Below are 18,651 nucleotides of genomic sequence, written 5' to 3' on the forward strand. Positions count from 1 at the left end.
AAATGTTGCCAGTTTCATTTGATAAAGGATTTGTTATAGAAAATAATACTGAGTACCGAAAGAAACATTTAATGCATGGAAACCTTTTTTTGCATCTGCAAAAATAATTACTCTTTAAATAACTTAGCTGGCTACTGCTTCGTTGTAGCAATGAAAAGTATTTTCCTGGCCCTACTGAAGGCAGGAAATATTTTGCCATTAACTACAGCTGGGCTAGAATTTCACAATAACGATTAAAAACATTTCAAAGGAAACATGAAATGTAACTAGACTATTAAGCGCACTTACATAAATAGTTTTTAAAAGGATAATAAATGATTAATAGATAGTAAAAGTATGTTAGAGGAGCATGAAGACAGAAACACTACAGACCCAGGGACAGGAGCTCGAGTCTTCTCTTTCCTGCCCCAGCAAAAATGCAGAGCTCCTCCAGTGACCCTGTGTGGGGATGAGTGGGTGGTGGACTGCCCTCCCCCTGGGACAGAGGCAAATGTCTCTGTCATGGTCACAAGCACCACAGCTTGTCCCGTTGGGGACAATGAATCACTTTGCAAATTGTCTACTAATCATTCCACCATTTGTATTCAACTTCTTGCAAAATATTATTACCCTGGTTAGCTGTTGAAGTGCTCTTAAGTCCGTTGTGATTTGGAGTCATCTCCCATCTCTAACGACCAAACAGATTCTATACAATTTAACTCAATTTTAGCTACGTTTTTGACTAATAAATTTAAATTGGTTCAGCATCTGGTGTGGGTAGCTCAGCAGTGGAGCGGGCATGTCTCGCAGGGGCACAGCTAGTCTGAGGCCAGGGCTCGCTGGTGCAGAGGGTGGCGTGGGGAAGCCGGGCTGTGGCTACCCAGTGGTGATGGATGCCCTGCGGATGGCCCCTGCTGCCATCAAGATGTTTACCTGCCTAAGACCTCACTTTGTAAAAATCTGATTCTCTTTGTAGGTCGCCTGCTGTTTGCAGGCTATAATGATTACACCATAAATGTCTGGGATGTGCTGAAGGGGTCCCGTGTATCCATTCTGTTTGGACATGAAAACCGTGTCAGCACTTTGCGGGTCTCTCCTGATGGGACAGCGTTCTGCTCAGGCTCCTGGGACCACACTCTCCGAGTAAGTGCTGGTAACACCTACTTTGACTTCTTTCTTTCTTTGATTGTTTAAAAAAAGGGGGTGAGGGGGAAGGGCTGTAACAGGACAATTGACACTAGAGGGAGGATACAAAACTGCAGTGTAAAACACCAGAAAATTCAAATTTAAAAAATCCCCACAAAGTCAGAACTGTTAAGTTTTAAAGTTATGGGTTAAATGACATCATTGCTGCTGATACTCCGTGCCACTGATCCGACTGCCTTGCCAAATTTTAATTAAATGTTGGAAAGAATAGTCAGTGTCATAAACGATTGTTCAACTCTCTCTGCAGATCTGGGCTTGACCTGAGATCCTGTGTGCAGAATCAAATGAAGACTGAAACCCTGGACTACAAAAACTGCATTACAAAAGCCACCCCTCAAAATCAAATATTTGCTACACTACAAAAGAGTGACACTGAACCCACAGATTAACACAGCTAGGTAGAAAATGTAATCTGCTTGAACACATAGCAAACATCAACTTGTAGTAAAATGAAATGGTTTTAATTCTGTTTTGAAGGTATCTTCTTTTATTAGGACTAGATAATTATAAAGGGACTTTCCTCTGAAGTCACCTGTATCATAAAATTTAGTATTTCAGTCCACATTATGTATTTATTTGCATGAATTTAGTTAATTTTTAAAGTTAAAAAAAAAGAAAGAAAAATATTCCTGATTTTATCAGGATGTAGCATAAGACTTTGAAAACATTCCGTGGTAGTGCATTGAATTTTGGTGTTGAAAAGTGGAAGGAAAACCAATTCTGGTACTTGATGATGGCGTTATGGATGAGTGAACCTTGGTAGTCTGTAGAAGAGCAAAGGACCTACTGTGAAGGTTCTGGCTGTTGTCATAAAAATGTATTTTTTGTACAGAAAAGGAAACCTTTCAATCCCTGTTTTTTCCTGCTGTCTTTTTAGATAGAAGTAAGAATTTCATCTCTTGTTACCTGAATATGAAGAATCTAAATAGATACAAACTGATAAATTGCAAAGAGGAAGGTTTAAAAAACATGATTTACATAATCATGAGGTAATACTTAACCAGTAGTTTCTTAGAAATTTTTAATTGTATCACTTGGTGAGTGAATTTTCTTTTACTTAAAGGAATACTACACGCTAAGCGCTAAGGGATACTGCACGCTAAGCACAGTTATACTGATGGTCAAATCTTTTCCAAGTCGGTCGTAGTCATTCTATGATCATGAGTCTTATTTGCATTTTGAGCAGTTCATACCACTTGAGCAGGGCAGCGTTGCTTAAATGTGCACTAAGGCAGTACGTGCCCATTTTAAGGTCCTCCTGCGATGTCAGGGCAGGGTAAGTTCATGCAAGTGCATGTCAAACGTTACAAGCCAAACCGTAGAGTCCTTACTCCAACAGTAATCTCCCACTGGTGTGGACACACGTCATAGCTGGACCTGAGAAGGAATAACACTGAGTTGTTGAAAACCTGCTGTGAGCCATGGTCCTGCCAGCGTTTGATACCTTGCTCACCAGAGCGCACGAGCCCCTCCGATCCTGGAGCCACCGGGTTTCGGGGAAGTAGCAGAGCCAGCCACATTGCTGGCAGCACCGGCCCTCTGTGTGAGCATGGTAACGCAATACAAACCGGCAGCACTACCCCTGTGCAGAGCTGATGCTGTAGAATGAAGATTTAATCAGGTAAAGATGAGATACAGTTAGTTGTAGAACTATTGGGAAATTATATCTGCATTTATGCATTGAAAACTATTGAGAGTAATTGTGTCACCTCTGCTCGTACTGACAGGTACCGAGTCTAACCTGAGCAGGAGCATGTAGGAAGCAAAGTGCTGGAGTAGCGCTGGGGGCTTGCATGGCCTGGCTTTTGAAATCCAGGTGGGGAGAGACATCTCTGAAAAGATCAAAGATGTAGTTGAAGTAAGAGAAAACAAGCTCACTGGAGTGGGCTTGATCACAAGCTCAGTGATCACTGGAGTCAGCTGTTCACATAAGTTTGGTGATAATAGCCTCGTTCTGTTTGGAAGTGGGACTTTTTTGTGCTTCTTGTGTTAGAAACAGAGTCTCCTCATTCATGAAAACATTAGGTTCCATGAATCCATAACCAGCTGACCTAGGACACTGACATTTGTGTCAGCCTTCCATCCCTAATGAAATAGTTCAGCAGTTTTCACTTGGAAAAGTAAATTCTGATGCTTTGCAATATTTGTGGCAAACTATCCCTGTAACAAGCTGAATGCACTATGGAAATGTCGTGTAGAGCTCACTGTGCAATATTGAGTCAATACACTGTACACATTTGATCAAAAGATTAATATTAATGTCGAGATAGTATTTATTGGTAAGATATTTGTTTCAAACATACTACGTTGTGTTGATACTTATGAATGGCCTAAATACAATAAATTGTATTTTACATAGTGAGAACATGATCTAGTAGTTTTTCCCATCAGTTAGCTACTTGTAATGGTAGCTGTATTTTCTGGGGTTTTGGCATTTACTTTTTGCACCATACAGTTTCTCAGATCATTTGTCTTGAAAAAATCTAGGGCGAAATCCAGATCTACCAGAAAATTCCTGCTGGAATATCTTCTGGAAATACATAAGGTGAGCCACAGCGAGCAATCCTGAAACTCCATCTGAGCTCCTTCTGCATTCAGGTTGCATTTTCCTGCTCAGAAGGATCACAGCTAATGTGATGTTTTCTTTCCAGATCCTGATCACCATACCCAGGAACACACTGGAAAATGTGGAGTATGTGTTTTATGGGAGCGTGGGATTCTCCTCGCCTTGCAGTGAGGCACCAGTGAAAGCTGGGCACAGAAACACTGCTGAGGGCTTGGGCTGTCGCTCTTTGGGTAAAAGAGATTTGCAGATCGCCTGGAGAGGCAGCAGTTCAGCTTCAAGCCTTATCAGTAGAGGAGAACTGTGGTGGGGTCAGCTGTCCTCTCTGCTGTAGGGTAGGCTTTGTGGTCAGCGCGAAGGTGGTTGGTGAAAGTGCTCACTTTAGACACTGAAAAAGCACCTCCTTAATTGAGGCACATTGTTTCATTTCGTTTCCTCTGAGGGGCTGGGGAAAGTGCTGAGCCAGCTTGTTCTGAGTGACATCAGTGCTCAAACCATCAGCAGTTCCAGTGAGAATGAGGCTGACGCCGCATCTTGCACTTCTGTTCTTGCAGGGAGAAATCCCGTGGTTCCTGCCCTCCAAGGCCACTGCCGGTGGATTCGTAAATTGGGCCGCGTGGACTTGGCACCTGAGAAAATCCCCTTTTTGTTCCTAGATGTAACGGTGAAAGCCGTGAGCCAGGTGGGCCTCAACTTCCCATCATACAAAGGAAGACAGAGGAACAGGGCATTGAAGTGTCCATTGTATTTCTGACCCACTAAGGGCTGGCCAGGGAGGCTTTGGAAAAGCCAGTGTTTGGAGACACACACCCCCTCCCCGCTTTGGTCTGCCAAGCTGTTTGTGTCTCGGAAACACCTCTGTGGCTTTGCTGCAGGAGAGGTTTTAACCTGCATCTCATCCTTTCCCCAGCGTGGCCCAGCCTCAGGGAGCAGCCGTGCAGCTCCGGGTGTGGCAGCGAAGCAGCAGCACCACATCCCAGGGCCCCAGCACCATCCTACCTTCCTGACCCGCTCCGCAGCTCCGGACGGGAGGTGAAGGAAAAGCAGCCCTGGAAGGTTGCACAAGCGGGCTATAACCAGGTTAAACGTATGGAGCGCGAGGGAGCTATAGCTGGGCAAAGTCACTATCAGACAGCTCCGTCCTGTTAAACAAAAATGCTATATAAACAGGAAGGGTGGAAAAGGATACTGCTGGAAAAAGAGCAGCCTCTCCCTCTTGCTCTCCTGCTGTGAGGAATGCAATAGGAAATTCCTGCTCCAGGATTAACAATCGTTAAGAAAAACTAGTTAAAAAAGCATGTGTGTAAAGCACTGGTGAGAAGTAAAGATATAATTCCAGCTACCGCTCCAGCACATAAACACAGACTGGTTTTCCCCGCTTGGAAAACAAAACAAAAGCCAAATATGGGGATGTAAAGCTAAATTTGCCTTGGGAATGACTCTAAGAGGTCCGGCCAATTCTCGATAGTGATCTGAGAAGTTGCAATAGGATTTACTCCAGCCATCTATTTTTAGATGTTCTAATGGGGACATAAAATGGAGATGGAGAGCTGACACTCCATCAAGGCAAAGTGGAGCTGAGTGGCCCCGTGCCGGCATGGTGGGCACCTTGAGCCCGTTGTGTGATGCGAGGCGGGAGCAAGCACCCATCCCAAGCAGCCGCAGCAGTGCCAGCATGGTGACAACACAGTCAGGACCACAGTTCGTGCCAGGCCATCACCTGGTCCTCACCCGCGAGCCAGCGCTGGGCAGGGGGGCAGGGAGCAGGCGGCGGGTGTAGCTGTGTGAGGCCCCCCACGCACCTCGGGGTGGTATCGGCGGGAGCTGATGGCAGCCCACGGCGCTGGCGGCTGGGCTGCAGGGACATGCCGGGCGGGGGTGGTGCGGGGTGCTGTGCCAGCGGCCTTCTCGGCCATTTCGCTTCACACCAGCACTGCCGGAGGGCCCAGCCCTCGCACCATCACGGTCTGATCCTGCATTTTGCCCGCACCCATCAATGAGCAGATGCCGCTGCACGTGCCGGGCACACACGCAGCGCACGGGCGCCGCAGCCCAAGCACACCCGGCGCCCCGGCCGTGCCAAGGACGCGGGGCAGCCCGCCGCGCCGGGACAGGGCGGGCACCGCACGGTGCAGCAGCCGGGGCCGCCGCCGGCCGCGCAGGGGCACCCACCGCCCCCGGCAGCGCGGCCAGACCGCGAGGGCCGCAGCGCCGCCTCCCCCCGGCCCGGCCCCGCTCCCCGCTCCCCGCGCCCGGCCCCGCCCCGGAGGAGGGGAGCGCTCCCGGCGTCCCGGGGCGGGCCGGGGCGGGCCGGGCCGGGCTGGGCTGGGCCGGGCCGGGCCGGGCGGAGGGGCCGCCCCGCCTCTTAGTCGCGGCAGCTGCTGCTGCGGGGCCGTAGCCGCCGTGGGCCGCCGCCATGCCGGGCTCGCTGAAGGAGGAGACGGCGCTGCTGCTGGAGGACTACTTCCAGCACCGGGGCGGCGGCGCCGCGCTGCCCCCCAGCCCCACGGCGGCCACGCTGCGGCGGGCGGCGGCCGAGCTGGAGCGGCGGGAGCGGCCCTTCTTCCGCTCCTGCGCGCCGCTGGCGCGGGCCGAGCCGCGGGAGGCGGCGGCGCTGCTGGCGCGGGTGGCGGCGCAGCTGGAGGCCGACGGCGGCCTCAGCTGGGGCCGGCTGCTGGCGCTGGTGGTCTTCGCCGGCACGCTGGCCGCCGCGCTGGCCGAGCGGGGCTGCGGCGACGGGCCGCGCTGCCTGGCCGCCGCGCTGGCCGCCTACCTGGCCGAGGAGCGGGGCGAGTGGCTGGAGGCGCACGGCGGATGGGTGAGCGGGGACGGGCGGCGGGTCGGGGGGCGCGGCCCGGGGAGGCCGAGGGCGGGGGGAGCCGGCAGCCGGCCCGGGGTGGTGCCGGGGGGCCCGGCCCGAGCCGCGGCACTGCCCGGGGGGCGCTGCGGCGGGGTGGGGGGACGGGGTCCGCGCCGCCGGGAGAGGGGCCGCGCCGGGCCGCCTGCCGGGGACTCGGGGCAGCGCCCGCCGGCAGCCGGCTTGGGCCGCCCGCAGCCCCCGAGCCGCGGCGGGCGCCGGGCCGTCTCCCGGCCAGCCGCAGCCCGCGGGGTCCGTGGAGCGGCCCGGGCCTTCCCCGGGGGCCGGTGCCGCGGGGCCGCCGCGTGTGCTGGGGCCGGCGGGGGCGGGGGGCAGGCGCGGGCCGTGCCGCCGGGGCGGGGGCTGCCGGGGCGGCCGCGGGTCCCTGCCCTGGGCTGCGCTGGGGGCCGGGGCTGCGCATCCCGCCCGGCGCTGTGGCCCTGCCCGAGCCGTCCCGCGGTGCTGCGCTTTCCCGTTTTCGGTCCTAGTGGAATATTTGCTGTCAGGACAAAAATAGGGGGGGGGGGGGCGGGGAAGCTGCAGGTTTCGTTGGCTTTTCCAGGGACCTGGGTTTTCCAGTGATCACGAGCCTGTCCGCACGGCACGGCGGGCTTGGCAAAATCCCTGCGCCTGTTGGCACAAATTAAAGCATAAGGATCAAAGTTCCGGAAGAAATTAAGAGTATAACTTGTTTACATAGACATCTGCGGAGCAGAGTTCAAAGGCGACCATCTGGAGCCACGCCGCTGATCGTGGCACACGCTCTGGGCTCCGTGCGGTGCCCACCCGGCCATGTGCCGCCAGCCCCACACCCACCCACCCACCCGGGCCGGCCTCCGGCTCCTGGCTGTCCCACGGAAACTTTCATATCCTGTGTTTCACATGTTTTCTGAAGCTTGGATGAGGGGGAACAATGCTGGCAGCTCCCATCACAAGCGCGGCTAATAGGGGTGACTGGCACGTAACGGCACGCCGAGCAGCGTGGCAGCAAGTCTGCGACCGTCGGCGGAGCGAAGTGTCCCAACGCTTGGAGCTGCTGCTTTCGGCCGCCTCGTGCAGCAGCTCTGGCAAAGCGTTTCTGTGTGCCCAAGGCAGCGGGCTTAGGCTTTCAAGATTAAATTAGATATATCTGCAGCTGACAAACATGCTGGGAGTGTGACCCGAACTATGGTCAAAGACCTGATAAAAGAAACCTGGTTCATTGTAAGCTGAGCAACTCAATGTCCTTTCTCTTGCTTTTCTAGGATGGCTTCTGTCGCTTCTTCGGCAGACACGGCTCCCAGCCGGCCGACCAGAGCAGCACCATAAGCAATGCAATCATGGCCGCAGCGGGGTTCGGAATAGCAGGATTGGCTTTTCTCTTGGTGGTGCGGTAGGCTGGTGGATGGATCTTGCCATGGGAAAGTACTCTCAAAAACCTGACAATTTACCAGATTTCACTCTATTTTCTATAGAACAGATCCTCTAAAAGAAGAAGTTTATATTTTTAAACTGGCTTGGAAAATTGTCTCACCAAATCCTTGGCTATAAACTGCTTTACTCGCTACCCAGTAACAGCACAAACAAATGTGTACTAAACCACCATTTGTGCATGTTCAAAACCTTCCATCTCCAAAACATCCTCTGGACTTTCTTTTTGAAGGTATAACCTAAACTTTAGCATGGTTCATGTACTGTAACTTCTGAGTGCTTGATGTTATACTAGGAAAACGTTACAGTGGACTTGCTACTAAACCCTCTGTTTGAGACTTCTTATTTAGGTGGAGGCAAGCCCTCAAACCTGCCTTCCATTAATACTGTAAAGTGCGCGAACGTTGACTGTGATTTAACATGGTTTATGGCTTCAAATGCGGTGCACAGCACTTGTTACCGAAAGGCAACTCGTTGGTTGATTTAGAGCAATTGGTGCCTGTGATGCGAGAGGCATTAGGGCTTAATAGAACATAAGGCTGATTTCATGACACTACAGGAAGAGAAGTATTGATACAGGACGGTAATGGCTGCAGTACTGGTCCTTACTGAAAGGAAAGGAATTTAAATATTAAACCTTAATTGGTATATTGAAATCCAGTGGAGGCTGGAATTTCTCTGGATTTCCTTGACAAAACGAGAATTTCCATATATCTTAATATATTTTTGAAGTATTTATCACTGTATAATACTTGTAGCCATGACATCTTTATTTTTGTTTAAAACTTAATGCTGGTTCTTGTTACTCTAGTGTGTATCAAGCGTTGTCTTGTTTGAGTAATATTTCACTCTATTTTCAACATGCTGTGTATTTCTTTTGATGGTTGTACAAATTGCCTTATGTTTCTGGTAGCTTTTAATAACGTTCCTGGGTTACTCATAGCGTGTACAATTTTACTATGGTGACTTCAAAGGTGAATAAATGTTAAGTATTTTTATTTTAAAAAAAACCCATAACTTTCTGCTCATTTGATCGGATGGGTGATGGTACTCGGACAGTGAGTGTTTTGGTGGTACCTGGATGCATCAGTTTGTGTTCGCCTTCACGGTGCTTTGGCTGGACATGAGGAGCCGTGCAGCACCAAAGCAGTGGGATCTCCTGGTCTTTGTTGCAGGGGAGTCCTGCAGTCAACACTAGGGCTAAGCCAACCTGAGGGGAAAATCCAGTCCAAAAGGCCCATCTTCACCACTGCAACTGGAAATAACCTGGTGGTTTTGTAGGCCAAAAATTGCCAAACTTTACTGACTTAGCTGGGTACAGACATGCTCCTCCGAGAGCTGCTCCTGCTTGTAGAGAGTGACAGAACTCTTGTTTCTTCTCTGCCAAGACTTGCTGCTGCCTCTCTCTTTCACACATGCATGCTTTTCTACTGATACCGGAGTGTCTGATACAAGTCATGATGATGACTGAGCAGTAGGTGACAGGAGTTCAGCGTTCTCGAGATTAGTAATGCTGAGCAGCTGTAATTTTTGCTGTAATTTTTGAGAGTGATGGGCTTAACTCTTAAAAAGCAGTCTGGTGCTCCTGCCTCAAAGGCAGACGTTTCTGCGGCTCTGATGCCCATGAAGCAGTGCGAGCTCACTGTTCAGCCTCCCCTCCCCCTGGCTGCCCACCACTCTGCCCTTCCAGAGGGTATGTCCCTTCGTGGGCAGAGTCCCCAGCGGGCAGCAGGCTTCTCCTTGGGAAGGGTCAGCCTGGCAGCCAGCTCAGCCTGGCTGTGGTTGGCAGCGGCCACCCTGCTTCTCCTTCTGCTGGCCACCGGGTGCTGAGGGAGGCATGCGGCCCCATGCCGGACAGGGCGGCGTTGTGCTGACTGGCCCCAGATGCGGGGAGAAGGACAAAAAGGGACATTCAGGGATGGCAAGTCCCGCAGAGGTGGGAAGGAGCTGGTGGTCCTCCCCCTTGCGCTGCTCTCTTGGAACAAACGTCTGCTTGTTCTCTGACTTCCAGTTCTCTAAACTCCAGCTTGGCTCCTCTCGGCAAAAGGATTAAGAGCCCACGGAGCGGGGCTGTCATGCTCAGTTCCTCTCTCAAGTTCCCACAGGGATGACGCCAGCTTCTGCGGCAGCTGGATGCTCCCAGGCATCTGCCTCCAGTCCTGGGCAGCTGCGGGGCTGCAGCGCCTGAAACGCTGGCTATGGTGGGAGCGAGCTGCCTGGCGTTCGGAAGCGAAGGTAGTTTCTAAAACATGAGATGCTTAGGAGGTTGTGTGCTGGAAAGCATAGCAAATGACAGGCCAAGAAATGCTCTAAACAGAGGTCAAATGTTGCATGGAAATGTCCTGCCCAGGATCTTACTGCGTCTGCACTACTGAGCAGAACAAAGATGAAATACCAGTATCTTGATTTCCAGTGTAACCTGATGGGGCAGGCCCCACAAGATCAGTAGCGGAGGAGATGTCAGACTGGTTTTTACAGCATGCTCTGGAAAAGAGAAGAAAACGGTCTGGAAATGTCCTTGAAATAAAGTCACGTCAGCCTGTAGCGTAAACCTGACCCTTCACAAGGTGCAGCTTGGAAGGTGGCTGCCCCTCTTCCTTGGCCTGGGAGAAGCTGGGGGTAGGTTTCTGAGGAGCTAGAAGAACCAGGGGTACTTAGGAAAGATGTAAGGTGGGCTTGGGAGAGTGTCGAGCAGCTCGGCTGCGGAGCGGCAATGCTGTCCGCAGCTTCCTGATGCCTGGAATCGAGCTGCTCCGGTCTGCGCTGGGAGCCCGTGCCCGAGGGTGCCGTGCTGGGCCACCCTGAGAGCACTGGGCACATCCCTGGCTGCCGGAGCCTGCGCAGGGGGGTACCCAACCTGTCCCATCCCAACCTGAGCCATGCTCCCTGACCTGCACTCCGTGGCTGTGAGGATGCAGGATTGAAAACCAGGGCTTTAACCACTGAAGCCCCCTTGATTTCACGGCGGTTTGGACCAGCTGATGCTTGCATGAGTCTTCCAGGTTTTTTTTTTTTTTTCATGATTTCTTTTTTCCCCAGTTTCAGCCTGACAGTTTGTCTCAATGAAGCCCGGTATTTCAATTGAAAACATGTGCTCATCCTCTTTTCTGCCTCAGAAAAGGGAAGCAAGGCGCTGCTGTTTCTTTCTCTAAATGCCAAAGGAGTGTAGGCGGTTGAGTACAAGGCTGCGCCTCATCCTCCCGACGGCTTTCAGCTGGCGTGCTCCTGGCGCGGGGATGCCACGGCATTATCCTGGCTAACCGCTGGCACGCGGTGATGGTGTGCGCCCTGCCGCAGCCCTGCAGGAGCCGGTACTGGTCGAGACACCCATGTGCGGGGCAGGGTCCTGCAGCCAAGGGAGGGGGAGAGCAGTTGCGGTGCTCGTTGGGCTGCATCCATCACCCGGCTGCTCGCACTGCCGCTGAGCGCGGAGGCCTTTGCCAGGGCTGCGTGGCGGGGGAGGCAGCGTTCCCAGCTCCCAGCGGTGTCTGCAATGGTCTGATGAGCCGTTAGCGTTATCTGCTGGGGCTGCACCTGCTCCCCACGCAGCTCCCTTCTGCAGGGGCATCCATTGTAACCACGGGCTGCAGCACTGTTGCGGGAGCCCAGCTGCCTTCTCATTAAAGGAAAAAGCAATCTATTCATTGGGCTTCTCAAGAGCGTTGAAGTAGCCAGTGGTTTTCTTTTTGGCTTGGAAAAAATGAGACGCTGTTAGAGCTCAAAAAATGTGAGTTGCAGAATGGTGTTATATGGCAGTTTGTGAGCTGCTTTGCTGTGGTATGCAAAAAATCTGGTCTGGCATGTCTCATTGGAGGAATCGGTGCTGGTGCCGCGTCCTTTTCTGCCCACGCGTGCTGCCATCGCGAGGGGGTGCAGCATGGTACCTGTGCCCGGCTAGGGCAGGAGAGCCCTGATACAAATGATTTACTAATTGGGCAGCCAGGACCCCCTGCAGAGAATCACTGGAAAGAAAAATGATCAAGAGTGTGGCATTTAATTTCACTTCTCATGCTCATTCAGTTTGGATAAGGATAGCAAACTGCTGAGTTTCACTTCTGTTTCTCTGGCTGGTTCTGCACCGGATTCGTGCCAGGTGGTCCTTGCAGGGAGGTGATGCAGTGCGGGGAGAGCGGGCACCACAGGGGGATGCCTCACTGTCCAGTTCAGGGTCAGTGTCATTCCTTCATAAACACTGCTGTTACGGGGGGCACTTAAGGATGTTACCTTGAAACTTTCAACAATGATCCTGTCGCAAACTGAAGTTCTTAAATGACAACAGAGTTAAATAACAAGCCACAATCCTGATGTACCTGAAGTCAGTAGGAAGTTTAAAAATCAGCTCTGTGCTGAGCTAACAAGGTTGTTTCGTTGGGTTTTTTTTCTCTGCCTGGGCTTGGTCTATTTGTTTTATTCAAATGAGATGAGGAAGATAGGACCTGGCTTTCTTTGTTGGAGAGGGCTCCTTTCAAACAGGCTGTTTGTTTCTGCCCAGCCTGCGAGAAGTTTCTAGCACCGCAGCCCGTAACAGATACTCACCAATTGGCAGGCGCGTGGTTTCTGGATGTGCACCCATTTTGTGTCAGAGCTGACGTGTGTTACATATTCCTGTTAGTTAAGGATTAAACCTTTTAAAATGGCTGGTTTAATTCAGTAGGGGACCATGCCGGGTATCAGGGCGACTGGGATCTGTGATGTCCTGTAGACACCGCAGTGCAGGGAATTAGAAAAGCCCATGTGCTGAGAGCCGCTGTAGGCACTGCAGAGAGTTTGTGCTCTCTGGATTTAATCTCTTTAATGATTCTGACCTGTGACAACAGTTCACTTGAGGGAGTTCCTGTGTTTGACCCAACCTGCTCTTTTGTTAGTCTCTGAACAGCTCAGCACATGGTGAGTAACAACAGGAACCCCACACCCTGCGTACAGCTTTTGGGTACTGTCTTTTTTTCTTTTTTTCCTTCTATTTTTTTTAAATCAGATGTGGCTTATACCCAGCAGGGTCTGAGGGGAGTGATGGCTGGGTTCAGCCTGAACCATTGGGGAAGGTGTCCACGCTGTGTTGGCACCTTGGGGAGCACCGGGAGCTAGAGCTGTGCTATGGGCAGCCTGCTCTGCAGGGTGACACCAAAGCCAGGCGCTCCTGCTGGCGCTTCTAATTTGTAATACGGAATAGTAAAAGCGCAGAAATGCTTGGCTTCGTCAGAGTGCTAGAGAGAAAGCGCTGTCTGTAGTGTGCTGAGCTAACAGGCTAGTTGGCTTCTTCCTTGTAGCTTTTAGCATCTTTAGAAGAACCCCAGACTGGTGTAGTTCGTTTCTAAGAGTTAATCATGAAGCTTTATGATGAGCCCATTGGAAACCCCTAAAATACAGGCAGAGCCACATGGCTCTGGTGAGGAGTCGGAGCAGGACAGGCAGGGCAGCGCTAACCCCTGTCTCTCCGGGAGCTGGCAGCAGAGTCACTCAGCACCAGACCTCCTGGCATGTAGGCTGGACCCTCCAGCTGGATGCGGCTGCTTTGTGCCCTGGCCGGCCCGGGGCTTTCCCACCTTTCCGGAGACAGAGGACACGCTCCCTGAGGTGCCAGCAGCCTGCCTGCTGGAAGCGTGGCCCTGCCGGGATGCACCCAGTATCATCCTGCCCCTGGCAGCACCGCCACGCCGCCTCTTGGTGCCAAGCAGGAGGAGTGAAGGAGTGGCCATATGGGTGTTGTGCTGGGTGGGGAGTGGTTAGTTAACTTTCTAGTGATTACGGTGCATGAGCAAGAATGAATTCCACTGGTCGGGTGTAAATTAACGTTGTAAAATGGTTGTGACGAGACCAGCGGCAGCTGAGAGCTGATGGTACTTGGCACACAGGGCAAATGCTGGTTTCCTGGTGCCAGCACCCGCACGGTGGGTGCTGCAGTATAGACAAGCTTTAAGTGTTGAACCTAAATATACTGGGAGCCTGCAAGTGATGTTCCTTGAGCGTTTCGTACACAAGCTGGATGGTGGCGTTTTCAAGCAGCGCATGGGACGTGGTCCAGCAAGGTGCCAGCCCTGCTGAGGGGGCTGGATCCCTGCCCGGGTTGTGCCCCGTCCCATCTCCCGGCGGGGTGGCACCACCGGGCTGGATGCCCTCTGGGACAGGGCGCCGGGCTGTGGCACAGCTGCTGCTGGCTGCAGGTGGGACCCGGCCCTGCGTGGTCAGCCGGGCTGTAAGTGGCTTGGAAGCCAAACTCCACAGAAACCCCTGTTTCTGACTTAACGTCAGAAGTCTGTAAAATATATGCAGGGGGGTAATTTTGTTTCTTTTTATTTTTTTTTCCCCCCCCTGGCCCTTACATGCTCTGAAGAACTTGTACCTGCAGTAGCCTGGCTGGCAGTCCCATCTGCCGTAGCAGTGTTGCCCTTCCCTGGGTCTAGAAAAAGAAAAAAAATTAATTTCTCATAAAGTCTTTCGAAAAGCACATGAAATAGCACAAAACTAGCCTGAGTCTTTTAAAGGAAAAAAAACCCCAAACCTCTTCTGCAGTCTTGTGTATTGCCCTTGGTGATGTTCAGAGGAGAACACCACCTGCCGCTCCGAAACCCTTCCAGCATTCCTGGGTGCTTTTTCCAAAGGAAGGTCCGCTCCATGGGAGGAAAGGTTAAACGTGGGAGCGAGTAGGGCGAAAGATTATGTGAAACAGAAATCCCGGTGCTGTTTGTTCTGCCATCTGCTCTGTGTTTGATCCGGGGCTGTGGGTGGTTTCCCATGGCGCTCCCGCTGCCCCGGCTGCCGGCGGACGGCTTTGAACTGCCGGAGCTGGCACGGCCGGCCAGGGAGCTTGGCATCTGCCTGCGGCGGAGCTGCCCCTCGGCAGGGCGAAGGCGGGCGCCCTGGCCTGGCAGGTGGCCACAGGCGCTGCCACCGGCCAGCAGCCACCCAGGAAAGCACAGACTTGCACGTCTCTGGCACGAGCGGAGCTGGCGCCAGGGCTGGCACCGCTGTGCCCACAGGGAGAGCCCGGGCAGGATGGCCCCCGCTGCCCCGGCACGCGTCCCGCCAGCGCCCGCGGGGATGGAGGTGTTGCTGCAAGGTGAAGTCCCTCTTGCCTCTTACCCCCAGAGCCCCTTTCTGCTCAGCCCCGTCCCCCAGCCCCCTGTTCCTGCTGCCCCTCACCCGGCTGCAACCCCCGGCCCCGCAGCCCCCACAGCCCCCGCTGCCCTGCCCGCCCGCCCCGCTCCGCTTCCACTTGGGAATGTGACCTTGCTCTCTAGATTATTTACAGACAAAATATTGCTGCAAGCCTGTGGAAGGGCTTTCTGTTGTTTTTGGTTTGTTGTTTTTGTGAAGGGACTGAATTCCACAAAAGCTGTGTGATTTCCAGAGGCGTGCGGGGCCGGGTGGGAACGCTGTGCTGTGTTTGGGAGCGGGCTGCCTGACGCCTGCTCTGCCCTTCCCAAGCCATAGGAAACTGTCTCTGGTTTTCTTTGAGAAACCCACCCCCGGCTCGGGGAGGACTGCCAGGGACAGCGGTGTTAACGGGGCTGTGGCACCCACAGAACCGGGACCTGGGCTCCTTCCCGAGGCGTGGTGCTGGCTGAGGGGAAGAGCAGAAGTGGGGGCAGCTTTCTGGGGGTCCCCCTCCCGCAGCCCTGGAGCCGGGGCTCTCCACTTCCCCTCGCTTGGGAGCTCCTGGGTCTCCTGCTGCGCTTGCAACACAGGCTGGGTTTTCCGAGGACCTCAGACGGAGCTGTCACATCCGATCGGAAGCGGTGGTGGGCTGATTTCTCCTTTTTTGTTTTTACTGGCAGGACCAACAGCTGCCCTTTTCCCCGCTGCTGACAGTTCTTCTGTCTAGCTTAACTTCTGAAAGCCTCGCAGTGGTGGTTTCCCCCTGTGCAGAGACCTTATGCCTTTGACCTTGCACCCCTGTGGTGCCCTTGTGTGGCTGCTGGGGACCGTAAAGCTGTTCGTTGCATGCAGTGACGGGTGTCGTCAGGTTTGAGCAGCATTGGTTGGTCTGGATGGGGCTGGCATGGGGTCCCCGGCCAGCGCTGTCTCCTCCCAAGGTCACCGTAAGCCTTCGGGTGCCCGCAGCCTCCTAGCTGTCCCCAGTGAGGCGGCGTGCTTGGCTTTTATTTAGGAGTAAGCACAGCTACTGTCAACAGGGAAACCTGACCACAGCCAGAGCCCTTTTTGCTGCGGGAAGAGTGCTTACACCAAAATACCTCGGTCGGGCTCAGCGTGCACCCTCTGCCGCTGGGCTGAACTGGGTCTGCCACCGGGAAAGCGCTCGGCCATCATGGCCGCAGGGGATGGCCACCTGCAGGGCTCGTGCCGGCCCCCCGGGGTGACTCCAGCCTTCCCAGCTTGCGGTGGCAATGCTCTTTTCCAGGCCTGTGCAAAGCGTTGGGCGCGGGATGCGCACGGGGCAGCGAGAGGATGCTGAGGGAGTGGAGGAGGCGTGTGTGGAGGGACTGGGAGCAGCCAGGTGTGTCCGGATGGTGGTGGTGGCTTGGAGGCCCAGCTGGCAGCAGACGTGCCCAGCTGGTGGCGTGGCAGGAACCTCTCTGGTCCTAGTTTGCTGGTTTGGGTGCTGCTGAGCTGCAGAATGCTCTGTGCAAGTCATAAGCAAGCATATTGCTTATCAATAAGGGCAGAAGCACATGGGGTTTGTTTAACACAGTTCTGAAGTTTCCCTTGTTGAGAAGCCATGGGCTTGAATGCTGGAACAAGGAAGGCAAGTGGAAAAGTTTATTATGTTAGTGAAATCCTTGACTTGGCTGCAGCTGGCTCATTCAGTGGTGGGGTAGAAACGCAGCAGGTGAGAGACGAAAATACCTGCTGAGATCTAGAGCGGCAGCAGCAAGTAGAGCTAAAGGGCATCGTGAGCATCTGTAGGGGCTGCTCCTTATCAATGCACCTGCTGACCTTTTTGTGAAAGCAGCCCCCTGCCACCTGTGCCTCTGAGAGCTGGGATTTTTTCTGAAGGAGCCATAGTTATCAGGACGCCAGCCATGCCCTGCTGACCCTGAAACAGAGCTTGGCCAGAGGGGAGCAGTTAGAGCTGCTGGGGATGGCTGCTGCTCTGCTGCCGGGCAGGTGAGTGGCATGTCACGGTGTTTGGTGAGACCTTGCGGGAAACCCTCTGCAGTTCCTCCCACCTATGCCACCCCAGTTCCCTCAAAAGGATAATGGCCGTGCTTGGGGCTGCCAAGCCTTCCCCGCACCGTGGGTCAGCGGGCAAACTCCTGCCCTGATCTATGCTGTCAGCAGAGGCAGTCACCAGATTTGATGGCTACCTGCTAATCAAGGGGCAAACTGCCAGCAGCTTGCAGGGGCAGGAGGGCTGTGAGTGCTGGGCTTGCTCAAACACATGCTGAAAGCATCTGGGCACTGGCTGGGAGGTAAGGGGTGACAGGGGAAGGGTTTCTGTTCTGGGTGCTCTTTGCCAGGCTTTGCACGGTGTTTGCTGGATGCTGAAGCATCCTTGGAAAGGCAGTAAGGGAAAGCTTGGTTCACTGCTGCAGTGCCTGGCTCTCGCCTTCCCGTCCCCCACCTTAGCTGGGCGTAGTGAAACCCACATCCCATTCTGCCAGGCTTTTAAACAGGCATCATTTTATCAACGGGATGTCCCAGTTATCCTTTTTGTCCACGTGGGGAAGCTGAGGAGAGCAGCAAGTCTCTTCTTATGCCACTGGTAAGAATGGGACCTGACACACCGGCCTCTGGATCCACCCTGCACACATCTATGGTCGTGGAATGCTGCTCGTCGCCAATGGGGTCTCGTTGCTTCCAGCCAAGCATTAGTGACTCGACTGGCTTGAAGACCCAAGCATGACCAGCCTGGTGCCATGCAGGGGTGCAGAGCAGCCCCAGCAGGTGCCCGGGGGAGGGGGCCGGTGGGGCTGTTGGGTAGCAGCAATCCACAGCATCTATTCCCTTAGAACAGGGAACTGGGCACCCTGAATGAAGCATCTTCTCTGCCTGGGTGTCCCAAAGGGTTAATGATCCTGGGGGCGGATAGGTGGGTGTTAAGGAGATTGATTGCCTCCCATAAGGTGCATAAAGTCTCACCCTCCTGCAGAAACACAACTCTTGTTCAACCAGGTAAGTAACTGGTTTAAAATCCCGTCTTGCAGCAACTGACCCTACACGTGTTTATCCAAGCGACTGGAGTTGTGCCAGTCTCTCTGGTAAGTGACCTTTCCCAAATTTTTCTTTTCAAGTTGACATTTAAGAAGGGGGGGAAGTCACAGCAACAAACAAACGGTGTTTTAACAGTGATAAAGCTGTGCCCATCAACAAAGCCAGGAAAGCCGTGCCGAGGCCGTGCTGGCTGTGCTGCCATCCCAGCCGGAGCGATGTGGGCAGCTCTGGTTCATGTTCCCTGACCTGCTGGCTGCTCCACGAATGGACATTTGCGGTGCCTGTGGGCTGCTCCTGCTGCAGGGCTGGGCTGGGCTGCTCTGCAGCTCCTGGGTGCAATTAAGTCTGAGCCAGCTGCTGGCAGCTGGAGGCACTTACAGTATTAGTTCATTACTGCAATTCAAATGAAGAAGAGTCTTCAGTCTCTGAAAACAATCTGGGTTTGGCAGGCAGTGGAGCAGTCGGCTGATTTTGAAAATGCCTTGGACGATTTTGGTGTTTTACTGTGTGTTTGAGGGAAGTA

At 53.5% G+C, this 18,651-nt stretch overlaps 2 protein-coding genes across 4 annotated transcripts in view; both read left to right on the forward strand.

Moving 5' to 3' along the window:
• GNB5 (G protein subunit beta 5) overlaps positions 1-3,555 on the forward strand; it is a 30,173-nt gene extending 26,618 nt beyond the window's left edge. For 2 of the 3 annotated variants that reach the window (XM_005241438.3, XM_055809252.1), the window contains 2 exons: positions 956-1,122; positions 1,433-3,555. In XM_005241438.3, coding sequence (XP_005241495.1) covers positions 956-1,122; positions 1,433-1,444 — 179 coding nt within the window. In that variant the 3' untranslated portion in view covers positions 1,445-3,555. Of the gene's footprint in view, positions 1-955; positions 1,123-1,432 lie in introns of those variants that run through there. The other variant, XR_008747950.1, reaches the window with a different exon arrangement.
• Positions 3,556-6,061: 2,506 nt separating this feature from the next.
• On the forward strand, positions 6,062-9,026 carry BCL2L10 (BCL2 like 10). Its single transcript, XM_055809259.1, has 2 exons — positions 6,062-6,566; positions 7,850-9,026. Exons 1-2 carry the CDS (start codon positions 6,165-6,167, stop codon positions 7,979-7,981), a joined length of 534 nt encoding a protein of 177 aa, XP_055665234.1. The 5' UTR covers positions 6,062-6,164; the 3' UTR covers positions 7,982-9,026.
• Positions 9,027-18,651: the final 9,625 nt, after the last annotated feature.

This window comes from Falco peregrinus, chromosome 1 (assembly GCF_023634155.1).
Source record: "Falco peregrinus isolate bFalPer1 chromosome 1, bFalPer1.pri, whole genome shotgun sequence".
Taxonomy (NCBI): domain Eukaryota; kingdom Metazoa; phylum Chordata; class Aves; order Falconiformes; family Falconidae; genus Falco; species Falco peregrinus.

Excerpts from the sequence above, each read along its gene's own strand:
- BCL2L10 (XM_055809259.1), top strand. The coding sequence starts at position 6,165 with ATGCCGGGCTCGCTGAAGGAGGAGACGGCGCTGCTGCTGGAGGACTAC. Across the intron at positions 6,567-7,849 it reads TGGAGGCGCACGGCGGATGG|GATGGCTTCTGTCGCTTCTT; the intron begins GTGAGCGGGGAC and ends TTGCTTTTCTAG.